Source organism: Lepisma saccharinum, chromosome 18, assembly GCF_977018435.1.
Source record: "Lepisma saccharinum chromosome 18, izLepSacc3.1, whole genome shotgun sequence".
In the NCBI taxonomy this organism is placed as follows: Eukaryota; Metazoa; Arthropoda; class Insecta; order Zygentoma; family Lepismatidae; genus Lepisma; species Lepisma saccharinum.
This window is the reverse complement of record NC_139246.1, coordinates 19,126,026-19,142,751: the sequence shown is the minus strand read 5'-3', so window position 1 is coordinate 19,142,751 and position 16,726 is coordinate 19,126,026. Positions and strand designations below refer to the sequence as shown.

The 16,726-nt window shown below is 36.3% G+C and overlaps 1 protein-coding gene across 2 annotated transcripts in view; it reads left to right on the top strand.

Moving 5' to 3' along the window:
* LOC146002432 (dynein light chain 1, cytoplasmic) overlaps positions 1 to 15,940 on the top strand; it is a 45,616-nt gene extending 29,676 nt beyond the window's left edge. For both annotated transcript variants that reach the window (XM_083140259.1, XM_083140258.1), the window contains exons 2-3: positions 10,297 to 10,417; positions 14,662 to 15,940. In XM_083140259.1, coding sequence (XP_082996385.1) covers positions 10,310 to 10,417; positions 14,662 to 14,823 — 270 coding nt within the window. In that variant the 5' untranslated portion in view covers positions 10,297 to 10,309 and the 3' untranslated portion in view covers positions 14,824 to 15,940. The remainder of the gene's footprint in view (positions 1 to 10,296; positions 10,418 to 14,661) is intronic.
* Positions 15,941 to 16,726: the final 786 nt, after the last annotated feature.

Sequence of the window (16,726 nt, the reverse complement as noted above, 5' to 3'; positions counted from 1 at the left end):
TGCATGTCTCTGTACGCATTGCACCATTCCACCTCGTATCCCCCTCTCGATAAAATATAACATGTCCACGTCCGGTATCAATTCGAGTTTTATTTTTGTCTGTAATAACATGGCAGACCACGCTAAGCCCGAGAGACCGTAAAAATATGCAGGATCTAATTTGTAAATATTCGCCGACGTTTTCCTGAATGCTTGAAAAACATCCGCGAGTATTGTCACGTCCAGTTTCAAGTAGGCATCGTGATAATCGCCGAGTGTCCTACATCCTAATTTGTCCCACATCCGTTGCGCGTGTTCGTATTCATCATCCGTGATTCCTTTCTCTCTGAGTCGACTGTAAAATTCTTTTTGAGGTGGAAGAGTGTCGTCGTTAAATTTAGAATTATCGCTAACATATTCGTAAGGATAAATCCCTTTACGTCTAATCATTTCTATGTCTACGGTGGGAAAATTAGCTCTTGTTATTCTAAATTGTTCAGCCGAAAGTTTGCTTGCAAGGGCGTCCAAGCTCGCAGATAAAAATCTGTAAGAATCTAAAAATCTCATCTCCACAGTTTCGTTTGTTCCCGGAATCAATACTCGCTTGCTGACACTGATGTACCTTTCTTCATTCTCTGCTAGAATATTTATCTTTTGTCTATCATATCCAAGATTCCGAATTAAGATATGGAAGTCGTAACCGCTGCCATTATGAAGGTATATGGGGACAAACGTAGGTTTTTGGATTTTTAGATTACACGTGTTACAGATTCCACCGATGTAGTTTCCGGTGAAGTGATTGTGGTGAAATACTTTCCGGTTCTCGTCGGTGAAACGTTGATCGCACACCGGACACGTTTCAATGTTATTGTGAGATTGAAGTTCATCGCTGGATAATGGAAGCATTGGTTTCGATTCGCGTAAGAGGCTGCCAATGGTCTCAACCTCTTCAACCATCTTTTCAAAAAAATGTTTGATTACGTCTGGTCCTCGGTAAACATACGGTTCATCTATCCTATCCTGTCGCACGACAACATATCCGAAACTCGAGGCTTCGTGCAACTGATACGGTGTTGTGGATGAAAGTTCGGGGTCTGGTTCGCAGTACGACAACGGTTTGAGAAAAGACTCAAAATCAGCAATGATGATTGCAGGATGTTCGAACAATGCCTTATGCATCCTAAATTCTTCGACCTCTTTTGATTTCGGCATCAACATGCAAGTTGGTCTGTTGTCACCGCAGTAAATTTTATGTTCGGCAAGTTTCTCGATAGCAATTTGACGACTATGAAGATTTTGATGATCACGTCGGTCACGATCGTCGAACATGGTTAGGCATCTCGGGCAAACTTCGATGTTGTTTGCATGCTTGGTTGATTGACTTCTGACCAAACGTGATAGTGAACGAATTAGCGTGTAGTGATGAACATCCTCGTTTGAAATTAGAAGGAGATTAATCACACGAGCATCGTCATCGTCGATATCGCTTATCCTGACGGGATGTACAAGATATTTATCTGACGTGAAGGAATACACATTAATAGCGATGCGTTTTCCTGCACGATTTTCGAACTTTGTTATATCCGACAATGTCACCGGGTATTTAATGTCAGACATTACACTTTCAAACTCGGTCTCGTATTGTTTGTAATTAGAAACCTGTTCTGGATTATTTGACCAATGAACAGGATGCAGTGCAGCCAACACGCACCAGAGAAAACACTTGTTATCGCTGTTCTGTATATTTAACACAGCCCTCTTGTGTTGAATGTTCGGTGGAAGAGGAACGTAGCTGGAAGCTCGAAGAGGCGAGAATCGGTTCACGTAAACAGTTAACGTGTGAGGACTTCCACATAGAGACCATCCCGACCCTTTAGCCTCGAAATCGTCATGTTTCTTAACCAGCTCGTTGGAAACTTTATAATAGAAGTTGTCCAAATTTTCGACGTTCGCCAAATAAAGAGTCTGATTTTTTGTACGATGATAAAAGACTCTTGTTGTACCATCGACTTTTTCGTATTCGGAAAATAGATTAACGTATATTTTTATGGAATTATTTTCCAATTTATTTTTTAGAATATTTATCACGGATGTTTTTGTTTCACGCAAGAAACTAAGAATGTCGCAGCCTGGTTCCGAAGTAAAAAAGAAATCCTGAATATGACGGTTGAATGCAGATCTAATTGGTTTGCGTTCATTAGATAATTTAATTTGCTTGGAAGTGGAAGCTTCCGTTTCTGAATTATCGATTTTCCTTTTCGATGTTGCTTGTCCGGTCGATGGTTTGCAAATTTTGAGATGTTTACTTAAATTTGTAATGCTAATCATCTTTCCGCATCGAGCACAAGGCTTAGAAGGCAAGGAACGATTAATTCTCGAACCTGTTTCGCTACATCTTGCCCTGTGTACCGATAAATTGTTCCTTGAGATTAGCTTCCCACAAGTAACACATTCAGTTTTATCATTTTTACGATTGAAACTGGTGGTGGATGCCATTGCTTTCTCCAAAATCACAGAAATCAAAAAGTCTAGTATATAGCGACACAATTTTCAGGTATGTTATTTTATATAGAATTTCTTGGAGTGATTACAAAACTCAAAAATTCAATCTACTGTAAATAGAATTTCAGGTATGTTATTTATATAGAATTTCTTGTGTGCGAATACAAAAACTCAAGAATTCAATCTACTGTAAATACAATTTTCAGGTATGTTATTTTATATAGAATTTCTTGGGGTAATTACAAAACTCAAAAAAATGAATCTACTGTGAATATAATTTTCAGGTATGTTATTTTATATATAATTTTCACGGGGCGTTCAATATTGTCAACGGTATCATATTAGAGCGCGGCGCTTGTCGCCTAAACACTACAGCTCACAGGTCGGTAAAATCTGACATGAAAGCAGATAATACGTTTATGCCTTATTTATATATAATTTTCACGGGGCGTTCAATATTGTCAACGGTATTATATTTGAGTGCGTCGCTTGTCGTCTAAACACTACAGCTCACAGGTCGGTAAAATCTGGCATGAAAGCAGATAATACGCTTATGCCTTATTTATATATAATTTTCACGGGGCGTTCAATATTGTCAACGGTATCATATTAGAGCGCGGCGCTTGTCGCCTAAACACTACAGCTTACAGGTCGGTAAAATCTGACATGAAAGCAGATAATACGTTTATGCCTTATTTATATATAATTTTCACGGGGCGTTCAATATTGTCAACGGTATTATATTTGAGTGCGTCGCTTGTCGTCTAAACACTACAGCTCACAGGTCGGTAAAATCTGACATGAAAGCAGATAATACGTTTATGCCTTATTTATATATAATTTTCACGGGGCGTTCAATATTGTCAACGGTATCATATTAGAGCACGTCGCTTGTCGCCTAAACACTACAGCTCACAGGTCGGGAAAATCTGGCATGAAAGCAGATAATACGTTTATGCCTTATTTATATATAATTTTCTCGGGGCGTTCAATATTGTCAACGGTATCATATTAGAGCACGTCGCTTGTCACCTAAACACTACAGCTCACAGGTCGGGAAAATCTGACATGAAAGCAGATAATACGTTTATGCCTTATTTATATATAATTTTCTCGGGGCGTTCAATATTGTCAACGGTATCATATTAGAGCGCGGCGCTTGTCGCCTAAACACTACAGCTCACAGGTCGGTAAAATCTGACATGAAAGCAGATAATACGTTTATGCCTTATTTATATATAATTTTCACGGGGCGTTCAATATTGTCAACGGTATTATATTTGAGTGCGTCGCTTGTCGTCTAAACACTACAGCTCACAGGTCGGTAAAATCTGGCATGAAAGCAGATAATACGCTTATGCCTTATTTATATATAATTTTCACGGGGCGTTCAATATTGTCAACGGTATCATATTAGAGCGCGGCGCTTGTCGCCTAAACACTACAGCTCACAGGTCGGTAAAATCTGACATGAAAGCAGATAATACGTTTATGCCTTATTTATATATAATTTTCACGGGGCGTTCAATATTGTCAACGGTATTATATTTGAGTGCGTCGCTTGTCGTCTAAACACTACAGCTCACAGGTCGGTAAAATCTGACATGAAAGCAGATAATACGTTTATGCCTTATTTATATATAATTTTCACGGGGCGTTCAATATTGTCAACGGTATCATATTAGAGCACGTCGCTTGTCGCCTAAACACTACAGCTCACAGGTCGGGAAAATCTGGCATGAAAGCAGATAATACGTTTATGCCTTATTTATATATAATTTTCTCGGGGCGTTCAATATTGTCAACGGTATCATATTAGAGCACGTCGCTTGTCACCTAAACACTACAGCTCACAGGTCGGGAAAATCTGACATGAAAGCAGATAATACGTTTATGCCTTATTTATATATAATTTTCTCGGGGCGTTCAATATTGTCAACGGTATAATATTTGAGCGAGCCGCTTGTCACCTAAACACTACAGCTCACAGGTCGGGAAAATCTGACATGAAAGCAGATAATACGTTTATGCCTTATTTATATATAATTTTCTCGGGGCGTTCAATATTGTCAACGGTATTATATTTGAGTGCGTCGCTTGTCGTCTAAACACTACAGCTCACAGGTCGGTAAAATCTGACATGAAAGCAGATAATACGCTTATGCCTTATTTATATATAATTTTCACGGGGCGTTCAATATTGTCAACGGTATTATATTAGAGCACGTCGCTTGTCGCCTAAACACTACAGCTCACAGGTCGGGAAAATCTGACATGAAAGCAGATAATACGCTTATGCCTTATTTATATATAATTTTCACGGGGCGTTCAATATTGTCAACGGTATCATATTAGAGCACGTCGCTTGTCGCCTAAACACTACAGCTCACAGGTCGGGAAAATCTGACATGAAAGCAGATAATACGCTTATGCCTTATTTATATATAATTTTCACGGGGCGTTCAATATTGTTAAGAGCGTTAGTTTTTGTAGAGCTCTCTTTTTCCATCTTTCCTCTATACAGTGAAGACACAATTAGCTAACCTAGCATACAACATACCTTCCTAATTAATATGGATATTGTCACACACTCCTCTTATTTTATACTGTTGTAAATAGAAAAGATTATGTACGGTAAATGTTTTGTACATTATAGGAAAAAAATGCAAAATATCCTCCAATTTTAATTCGAATCGAGTCGAATTTTTACATATTTCCACGCCGCCACATATTGTCCTATTTGCTTCTTTTACTTGCCTTGCTTAATTAACTCTCGCTAATTAGCATTTTTTTGGAAGAAGTCAACTAGAACAACATATGGCGGTATGAGAAATATGCAAATCAAAGAACATTTTAGCAATATATGGGCCCTAGCAATTAGCTTTCTCGACTAAGAGTACTCTTTCAAACGTCTTCTGCTGATCGTATTACTAAACGAGGACGTTTAAAATTTTTGGGTGTTGAAAAAGTTTGACCCTACTTTTTTATTTCTATTGTTTGCTAATAGATGGCGCTAATAGTACCCCCTCCCCTCCCCTCTCCCCTCTTCTCCTCTGCTGTATGGCAAATAGCACAAACATAGAAATCAAGATTTTGGAGAGCAAAACATAAAATTTGCATGCATCTGATGTCGAACCAGGAACTTTTATCTTTCGGGGAGTCAACATTATTTTTTACTCAGTCGTCATATAACATGAACGCACGCAAAGATTCACATGTGCTTTTATTATTTTGTGTTCGGTAAGTACAAGTATATTATTACATAAATTATTGTTTAATTTAATAAATTGTAAACTCGGAGCCTGCTAAACTAACACTCCTTCTGTATTTCATTAAACTATTGAAAGCGAATGTTGCGTGCACGCGGAAATAGCACAGAAAAAAAAACCGGATGGAAGCAATTTAAAATCACTGGGGCAAGGTCAGTATTACGAGAACATAAAAAACACGTGCTTCATTCAACTTCGAAAAATAAGAATGAATGTGTGCATACAGAACACATATGCTTTCTTTTCATAGTTGTAAGAACATATAAATTGTGCATGAAGTAAGTTACGGGAAGGCTTTCTCAATTAGGTACAAGTATTGTACAATTAGGTACAAATTGTTGTACAATTATTTCCCCCAGTTGCCCAGTTGGAGTTGGGGGCATAACACTGGTATTATTTGTAATCACAGTGCTTACTCATGTATTTTGTTTAATATTTTATTTCAAATTCACTGTCAGAAACTAGTGTTGCCAGTTTCTGCATGTAGGTTTACCTACTCTGTTGGTTGTCACTGTCAAGTTTTTAGTATTCGTACAGCATAAAAAGCTATAACCCCTCCCCCTCAAAAATATATATATTGTATACGCCAAGATGCCCAATAGCCTGGCAACACATCATGAAAAAACATGCCAAGAAGACCCAGTGGGTTTATAAGTCAGTGCTGCCAATTCCTATTTGTAGGTTAGCTTAGCCAGTGAAAGATCATATAGTAGAATTTTTGTAGAGTGGGTGTTTGCGAGTTCCACGATGCCTTGCCCGAGGATACCCTATGCAGTGTCATCCTGATTGCAGAGAAGTCCTTCGTCCACGACGTGAAGAACGAGAGGGTGACGGAACAGTTTTAAATTCATAAAAAATTGCCACATACTAAAAATCAACATCCAACACATTTTAGGTTATATAAAATTTGTGAAAACCTTATAATACTGAAATATTAAAACAAACAGAGTCCCCCTTGTAGGTTAGTTCGGTGCGTAAATAAAAAAATGATAGGTTAAGTTATATCACTTAGGATCGTAAGAAAATTAAAAAATCGTAAAAAAAAAGATGGGTTAAGTTATATCACGTAAGATCGTGATATACCTACCAAGTACGAGTGGGGAAAAAAATGAGTGCGGTGAAAATTTGTACTAAAACATCGCTAAACGCTATAACATCGACAAAAAATTGTCAAAATATGTCAAAAACTTATATTCGATTGATAAAAAAAAATACCTACAAAATATGATCCTCAAATAATGACGTTCAAACAGTACCTAAATAAAAAAAATGATAGGTTAAGTTATATCACTTAGGATCGTAAAAAAATTAAATAATCGTAAAAAAAGGATAGGTTAAGTTGTATCACGTAACATCATGATATACCTACCAAGTACGAGTGGGGAAAAAATGAGTATAGTGAAAATTTGTATTAAAACATCGTTAAACGCTAAAACCTCGACAAAAAATTGTCAAAATATGTCAAAAAGTGATATTCAATTGATAAAAAAAAGGCATACCTACTAAGTACTACTTTGAAACAACCCAATAGCACTACTAGGAACCCAAAGGGGGTTTGTAATATTTATTTTTTTATAAATACCCACAAGAGCTAATATATGAAGTACTTTTATGACGAGTGGATTTCTGTTATAAAATTTTATAATTTTTCTAACTTTGATTCCTCGGATGAGATTAAATGATTGAAGGCTGCAAATTAGAATATTGTTGTTTCTTTTGTTTTGTTTTGTTTCTTGGCAATTTCATTATAAAAGGTAGCATTCACAAGTTCATGGCTCAGTACAAATATTACAGCAGATGGAAATAAGTTATGGGGTAAGAGGCATTACTCTGTTACTTTCCGGCCACATCAAATGTGAGCATTGGCAACAGCATCCATGTGACTTAGTGCGGGAAACCAACCAAGTTATGATTGATGCCATATATTTCTGTAAGAAAGGCACATAATGCTTCTTATGATGCTTTATACTATTGCTGCTGATTAATTATAATGGAGGCTCTACATATATGTTTTTTTTTGTGCAAAGACATTTGAATGAACATTACATTTTGACATGTCTCCCTCATCACTATCTGTAGTTTTTATTGTATTGTTAATAGTGCAACACACACTCACGCTCGTTCTACACAACTTACAAAATAATTTACATTTTACTCAATAATTAATTACCTTAGGTTTACTTTAGGCTCCCACTGATTTCAAAATATGTTGTAATGTGTAATAAATGTGTTTTGTACAGATTTTCTCCACGTAGAAAAAATGTGCACTGCCTGCTAACCAGACTTACGACTACCCAGGGTAGATGCTTATCAGATTATATTTGTTGTCAGTGGAGTAGCCTTAATTGTCAATGGAAGTAGCATAGATACAAAAGGTTCCTGCAGTACATCTGGGCATTTGTAGCAGAAAGATATCTGCTTTATGTCCTTGCAGATGACAATTGTTTTGTTTCGAAAAAAAAAAAAAAAAAAAAAACATTGGTGTGATATGTAGAATTTTCACCTGAAAATGCAGGCTTAACCAGGATGACTTACACCCAGGTCTCTGGCAGATCATACTATTGCTCTACCAACTGAGCTAGTGAGCCAGCCCTGGCTTCAACTGATTTTTCATTGTATATGTCTTGTAGAGACCCAGTTTCGAGTCCTGGTTGAGCTTTAATTTTTTACTGAAAATGCTAAATAGTAAATCTCGTGGGTGTTCAAATTGTACAATGTAACTAACCACTTTGAATTCTACATATGACTCTCTATCTGCGATGTTAGCATTAACTTTCACCAAATGCATTTTTCTTCTTTATACATTGCAGTGTCTTCATTCAGTTCCTCCATAATGCTAGAGAGGTATTGATTGTATCTTTGGAGAAAGAGATCACCGATTCATCGAAGGCATCCATATTTTTTTAACAGCTTTTGCAACAAAAAGGAAGGGGGGAATGGAAAAGTTATGTACACCATAAATAAAACCTTGAAATCTATTCTGTAAATGTGGAATTTTGCTAGACTTTCTTTTGTGTGTGTTTACGCCAGGCGCGGCTTGTGCATTACTTCCCTGGGGGTTCACCGAAGTCATATGACACATATTCAGTTTCCACAAGAAACTTTCTTTGCGAAACAAAGGGATCGGGGTGGGTTAAAAGATTGGTACATCACTTTTTCATAGAATGAGGTTTCATAGTAGAGGTGTGCAAATAAATTTTGGACTAAAACTAAGTACAATACATTGTGCCATGTCTGCAATTATAAAACTACTAAACACAATGGTCCTACAATTATTAAAGGGAAATGGCAATCAATGGCATGTGCCTACTAGAAACCTGAGACCCTTTCATTGAAACGCTGCAGCTTTTTTTATATCTTCAAGTTTGGAGTTGGTCGACCAGCATCGTTTTATCTCTAATTTTCTTTTCAACAGACGAGAAAATTTGTTTCCGTTAATTGTATGCATTTTAGCGGTCATTTCTTACCTGCGCAGACGGCAACATTTACACTGCATCAAATGACGTAACATAGTCCATCCTTCGGAGCATCAATACTTTGCAACAACTATGAAAGCACTTCGAAATCTTACAAACTTGAAATATTGACACCGACAGGGTTTGTCACGTCTTCCTTTCTTGTCTAAGATCGCAGCATTCTTTTACTTTCACATATCCGAAGTGTTTCCATCTTTAAGGAAAAAGTCTGAATACGTGCTCGAATTATTTTAGTAATGTATTTCTTTTATTTTAATTCATCACGTCTATTTCCAGCTTTCATTCATTTCTACTCACCCTTCTCTGCGTAATTTTACATTTATGCCAAGAAGTTCGGCACAAAAATTATTCAACAGAGAAGATTGAATATGTAACGAATGCGCATCAAACTTGAACCTCACAGGGCAACACTGGAAGTAAGGAACCAGCTGGGCCCCACTCGCAGCGCGCAGCGAGGACGGTGCCTTCTGGCTTCTGCTGCGGCTTCTGAGAGAGCACGAACTGCGCATGACCGTTGGTTGGAGATCGAGGTTTCTCAGTATCCTCTGCCATATATTTTGCCCATATAGCTTACCCCGAGCTTCTGCCTGCCGCCTGAACCTTTACTATGGCAGGAGCTCTCCGTGGGGGTTCAGCTGAGGGTCTGCACGAGGATGGTCTACTCGCGGTTTCTCTCTCTCAGCAAGAGAATTTGCCGTGGTACAGACACAAATATATGACTTCTTGTGTAGAAATTTTAGCGAAAATTTGTCAAAAGGTAAACACATTGTTTATTGTCCATTCTTGAGGTAAATGACATATATTACTGGGGGTTCACTGATCCTGTGCGCTATAGGGCCAACCGCGCCTGGTTTATGCCCATCAGTTGCGTCTGTCTTAGATCTCTACTGGACCTTGTCAACTTTTTTGTTTTTCGAAAATCTCTTTTGTAAAAAAAAAAAAAATGTACTGATATTTTATATTTTCAAAGAAAAATGTTGAGAATGGAAAATCCATTGCTGAGACATTATAATGATGATACAGTGTGTAGTATAATGTTGAAGTGCTTGACACAATTTCGTTTCTTTCAGGTCAAGCAGCAGGATGTCAGATCGCAAAGCAGTTATCAAAAATGCTGATATGGGAGAGGAGATGCAGCAGGATGCTGTTGACTGCGCAACACAGGCCCTTGAAAAGTACAACATCGAGAAGGTCAGTTTTAAATTTAACAGATTCTGTTTAGAGTTCATGATTATGAATGGCTTTTTCAAAATTAAATTCGAATCCTTCAGAAAATATGTTTAAGTAGATCATGGCTGAAAAATGTGCATTTTTCCTGATTTGATTCTACAGTGTTTGAGATGGCAAATTTGGGAGTGTATGAACCAACCCTTGTAATCAAGGGGTCTTGGATTGGATTCGCAGTGTAAGCAAAAATGGAACTGCAGCAATGCTCCAGGGTTTAAAATGTGTATTCAGTCTAGCATAAAGTGGACTTGGAACATTCGGAGTCGCTGCATTATTCCAGGCAACAACCCTGAAAATGAATCTAAGCAGATTCGCATAACACTCTATAATTGCAATATTTGCAACAAGTATAGAGTCCACAAACTGCTATTTCTCGTTCATATGCTCAGCTGTGAGATTATTACCAGTTGTAGTGATTTGCTTTTTTAAAAAGCTGCAACATGCATTGAAAAATTGTTTGGGACTGTGGTGGCCTGGTGCATGGCTATTGGGACTGGATCTATGGTAGAGCTGCTTCAGCAGCTGAGCATAGTATGTTTCGGCCACCAGAGTTTGAGTTTCCTTCTAATCGGTCATAGTAGTAACAGTTATGATTAACCAAAAGTGGCAGAATGAAACTTAACACAGCAGTATAAAAGTATCTTAAACCTTTTAATTGCAGCAGTATGGACTATTTGATATTCCTGATTAATGGACAATTTAAATTTCTCTGGCTATTCATTTTTAAAAATTTTGCTGAGTGCATTTCAGTGCAAAAATAAACTGGTTCAGATTGTATGAATTTTATTCATTTTTGTGTAGTCTGAAAAAGATAGAAATCTTCTCTAAATGTGCACTAATTTTTGGCATCTCTTTTTTTTTTATTTCTTTTGAATCACATCTTAATTGTGATGCCAAAATGATATGCATTAGTTGAAAAATTGTACCTGAATATGAAATCAAGTTGTTGAACCTGATATGATTTTGAAAGTTTATTACACTTGGCTATCACAGCTGGCTAACTTCATCATCCCCTCACAGACAATTCTACTTTGGTCAATGTGGGAAATAGCCTGTTATGCTACATTCAAATATTGCATTCTGTAATATTGACTAGTTGTGAAAACCTGTGTATAGTTGACCCTGTGTATACTCTGCTATTTTTTTCTGCTATATATTGTGTAAATGTGAAAGAATGTGAGTACACGGCATGAATTTGAAAGTAAAGCAAGTTCGATGAATTTTTTCATCTGTTCATGCAATTAGCAGAGAACATATTTACTTCAGAGTATAAATTGTGCAATTGTCACAGTACATTGGCATATAAATTAGTTCAAATGCCTTTTAACTTAAAAAGAGGGAGAGAAAAAAGGCTTCATGTAGTCACCCTGTAATATGGTGAGGATGATTTGTGGTCATCTGTCAACTTTTTTTAATGGATGCAACTTTTGCATGATAGTGAATTTCAACTAGATGATCCTAATTGACAAGCTCAATATGCTTACAGTGCCATGAGATCTTATTGGGTAGCTGTTAACCTATCATCTTCAAAAAGAACATTCCAAAACAAGAAACCAGTTTTTATAATACTGGAAAGTTCAATTGATACTCAGTTCCTTAACATTTCAACTCCTTGGATAATAAGAAAATAAATTATGCTCAGTTTTACAAAGATATTTGAAGCAAACTGTCAGACTGTGGGACGGCATGAGTTCGAGTCTGCCTGGGTTCAGTTCAGTCTGGGTTTTTGGCCTGTGTATAGACTGGTGGCAACCCATCATGAGGAAATTATGGAGCTAGAAGTGAGTAGCGTAACCCGGTCTGGAAAGGTCTCCTATAATGGCAGAGGGTTAGACGTGGTCATCTCACATTACCCCATTACATTGAAGATCTCCACACCTCTAGGTAGGATTGTGTGAGGGAGACTGGCGGTCGGGAGATAGGCCAAGGCCCTTACGGGCTGTAGAGCCATGGGTTATTATTTATCTTATTCAAAGCAAACTTGCAGTTGCTTAAAAATACATAACTTCAGGCTGTTTGAGATATTTCTATGAGATTTGGTTTGTTTCTGAATGAATTTATCTTGCTGTGAGAGATTTTGCCACATTATGTACAGATATCATTAAAAACTCTCAAGTTTGTATTCTGTGTTTTAATCAAGAAATTAATTGTAGGAGACAAGCTCACTTAAATAGAAATGGAACTTTTAATCTTTACAGAAAAAGGGTTTTCTTAGAAGCTTTTTACTTACCTAATGGTTCGGTTAAACATACAAGCCACAGAGAACGCACCTATGGTTCAGCACATATTTTAAAAGGCATTAGAAAGGGACGGATTTATATGTACCAAAAAAGTGTTATATATATATATATATACTTTAATCAATGTATGGAATTAAATATGGACATATAATTGTGAAAATGTCAATTTTCATTAAGCAGCAGCTCACCTAACTAAATAAAATACATTAGGCTTACATGACAATAATTATAATGGAAAATTCAAATACAAAAAGGTGCTTTATTCTTGTTACCAAACTTCCTTTTAAGTGGTGAAATGTGAATCTCCTGTTGTCATTAAGACATATTTATATTTACTGAAACTGCGTTCAATATCACATGAAGTAATGGGAGGGATAAATATATAATGTATTTCATGGAGAAATCTTGAGGTTGCATTCTTTATTGTTGACAAGAATGTTAAAATGACATATGTAGTGTCCATTGTCCAAGATTCAAAATAGAGAGAGTACAAAACGAACAGAATACAGATGAATGGAAAACCTTTGGTAGGCTATTTAACACAAGGAAAATGTAGTAATAGCATGAAGAATATGGAATATATGTCAAAATGTGTGAAAATATGGAAATTGTCAAATTAACCAAAATATGTGTTAAAGGCTATTGTATGGAAAAATAATATAAAATAGTATTTTTCGAGCTTGCATACCACCACAATACGCAAATATAATACAAAATAACATTGATTTTAGCATCACATGAAGATATAGATTTACATATAAATCCGTTCCCTGGTCATTAGCTTTGGAATGCCTCATATCATTCCTAAAGTTTGTTGTAATTTCCTTTCAGGATTCCAACTTTTTCCAGACCTTCCTGTAACAATTTTATGTTACTGTAATACAGTTTACAGTATATTTTAAGAGTGGAAACCTGGGGGAAAAAAAAGACACATGGATCCAGTTCCAAGAAATACCACATTTTTTACTTATAAACATTTGTTGTATCAAAGTAGGGTGTATAAAAATGGGGCAAATCCATATTTATTGAAAGTTTGCTGACCACCTTCGTTGGGAATGTCTAGGAACAACATTGCCCCAAGGAAATTTTATGAAGCATTTTTGGTTGCCGTGAACCATGGTCCTGCGACTGCAATTTTCCCCTGCACTCATAACAGGAGACACTGCAATTATAACCAAAAACGTGGGAAGAAACTGTTCTCACAGTAGTAGTTTGTGTATTTCGTACTCAAGTTTGTGTTGTGCTGACCTCCATGGCAGAGTGGTTAGCACGTGTGCTACAATGACAGGGGTCCCAGTTTCAAATCCCAGCCTGAGCATGAGTGTTGTGTGCGAGTGTCCCTTCACCAACCTCAACATATCACTCATCATCGTGATTAGCCAAAAGTGGCAGAGAAGCAAAGTAAAAGAAACCAACCAATAAATTGATAGTTTGCATTGTACTGCAAGTGATATTCAGAACTCTAGGACAAGGAAATAAATGATGAGAGCAGAACACTGATTTTATTGTCTGAAAACTGACACCATCGCAGTTTCCTGTCTCCCATACAATTGTTGGGAATCTCCTACAGTGTTGCACCATGCATACATCTGGCAAGTTCTGGGAATTGTTCACATTTTCTAGTGATTGGAGAAAAGAAAGAACAAACTTATTCCACTTTTTTCACAAATTTATGGATCCCATGGTCCAACAAGTGTGCCACATTTCTACACTTTGGATGAAGTAGATGGTAACACTGTCGGGTAAGGTATGTTCTTGACTGACCAGATGGCAAAGAAATTTGGATGACTGATATTACAAATTACCCTATATCCACTTTGAATGTAGTAGATAACAAATTTGATTTGCAGACTAGGTTCTCCACATCCTTTCATGTCACGTTTAGATTTTTGTTCTAGTTAGAGAACAGTAACTACAACTTTTTTGTTTGTTTTCTTTGTATTATGTGCGTTCCTTTTTTTCTTTTAGGACATAGCTGCTTACATCAAGAAGGAATTTGACAAGAAGTACAACCCCACTTGGCATTGCATTGTAGGACGAAATTTCGGTAGCTACGTAACCCATGAAACCAGGCACTTCATTTACTTCTACCTGGGCCAGGTTGCAATCCTTCTTTTCAAGAGTGGTTAAATGTTCCGTCCCTGTGCCAGGAATTGCCATGCACATGAGTTTTGGGGAATGGGGAGAGTGTTTGATAATGTGGGCAGGAGAAAGTAGATCAGCTGAATTATTTTGTTCACCTTGCGATATATCACTCAGCTGCAAACGTAACGAGATTTGAGGACAAATCACAGTTTTTAAGTTTGGTTATTGGTGCATATTGCAATATCTTTGCTTGAAGTCATGCAGCACAGTAATCCTTCCATGCTCAATCATGGCAAAAAAAAAAGAACTTCCTGTCCCAAAATACTCGGTAACATTTTCTTTATCTAGATCTTGAGAGTGAATCAAACACATCCCCAAATGGAAAAAAAATCGCCCTTGAATGCTACAGTATTGACAATGTTGTTCGGACGTTGTATATTTTCCATGTATGTGAGTGAATGTTTTCTTTCTTTTTTTTTTTTTCTTTGTGTTGTTGAGAGCTAGGAAGTGAAGAAAAAATTAGGCAAGTTTGTTCCTAGTGAAAGATTATTAAAAATGCTCGTTGGACAAGATTTCACAGCTTGTTTCTGATGTGTTCAATTGGGAAAAAATTACTTCCCAAAAATGTTTGTAGTGCGTGAATGGAATAATTTACTCACTATCGATAGTTTCTTTATTTTCTCCAGTGTTTTGTGCACAAGGGAAAGTTTTTTTTGTTAGAAAAATTAGCAGAAAAAAGAATCTTTGTTACTTAAATGGTACATTATGCTTTGTGTTTGTGAAAGCTTTAATAGACAATAAATTTCAGTTAACATAACATGATTAGTTTTTTTTATATATATATAAATATATGTATATCATCAAAGCAGAAAGCAAATTCACAGCAGAAAAATTTAAGTTGTTTTTTTTTTTTTTCGGGGAAAACAAGTGTGACAGTGTATCTGTAACTACACAGTGTAGTATTTTGTTTATCAAGAATGTCAAATCTTGTATGTACTAATAGCTATAACTTTGCCTACTTAAAACTTTTTGTACAGCCTCCATGTAAAAAAAAAGAAAAGAAAAGTGTGTTTAGCCCCAGTTTGAAAAAATTAACTTCCATTATGTATCATCTTGCTTTTCATGTAAATGATGCTAAGTCAAAAAGATAATTTCTTACTAACTTCTTGTTCTATATGTATGCTTGGCAGCTTGTTTAATAGTGTAAACATTTTTAGATTGCTATATCTTCCTGCATTTATTAAGTTCTTGTATGATGCTATAGTTACCTTTTGAGATACCAATGTTAAAAAAAAAATGCTAGTAGCAACCATATGGAGAGACATGTGGTGTACACCTATATTTTGTGCATATGGTATTATAGTAGTCTTGCTAGGATGTAGCTATTTTGTTGATGGGTAGTGGTTTCCAGCTTATGATATTAATAATGTAACATAGATATGTATTTACTCAGCATAACATGCATAAAGTAATTTTCCTGCGTAGTTAAGTTGTTCAATTAGTTTTCAGTTGTGTTAATTTCTGGTATAGTGTGATGTAATGTTGATATTTAAAATTGTGTAGATGTCAATCTCTTGTTAAATGCATGCTTACGTGCACAATTTTCTTCCTGATTCCAGCATGTGTAGAACACTTTTTATTTCTTGGAAGGGTAACACGTAAATATTCTTGTCATAGCAGGGAAATTCATTGTGAATTATTTTAGTCTGATAATGTTGATGCAATCCAAAAACTACCTGAAGTTAAATTTTAGTTTGGTAATAACGAAGAGCAAACTATTAAAAATTGTAGTTTTGAGTTTTGTCACAACTATATAAGAGTAAATATGTGATGTTGGTTACAATTTAATGAATTCACTAGTTTTTGGATTGCAAAAGTGAAGTTGTTTTGGTGAATTATCCAATAAATTTTGTCGTAGGTGCTGTTATTTGGGAAATATGTATGTATG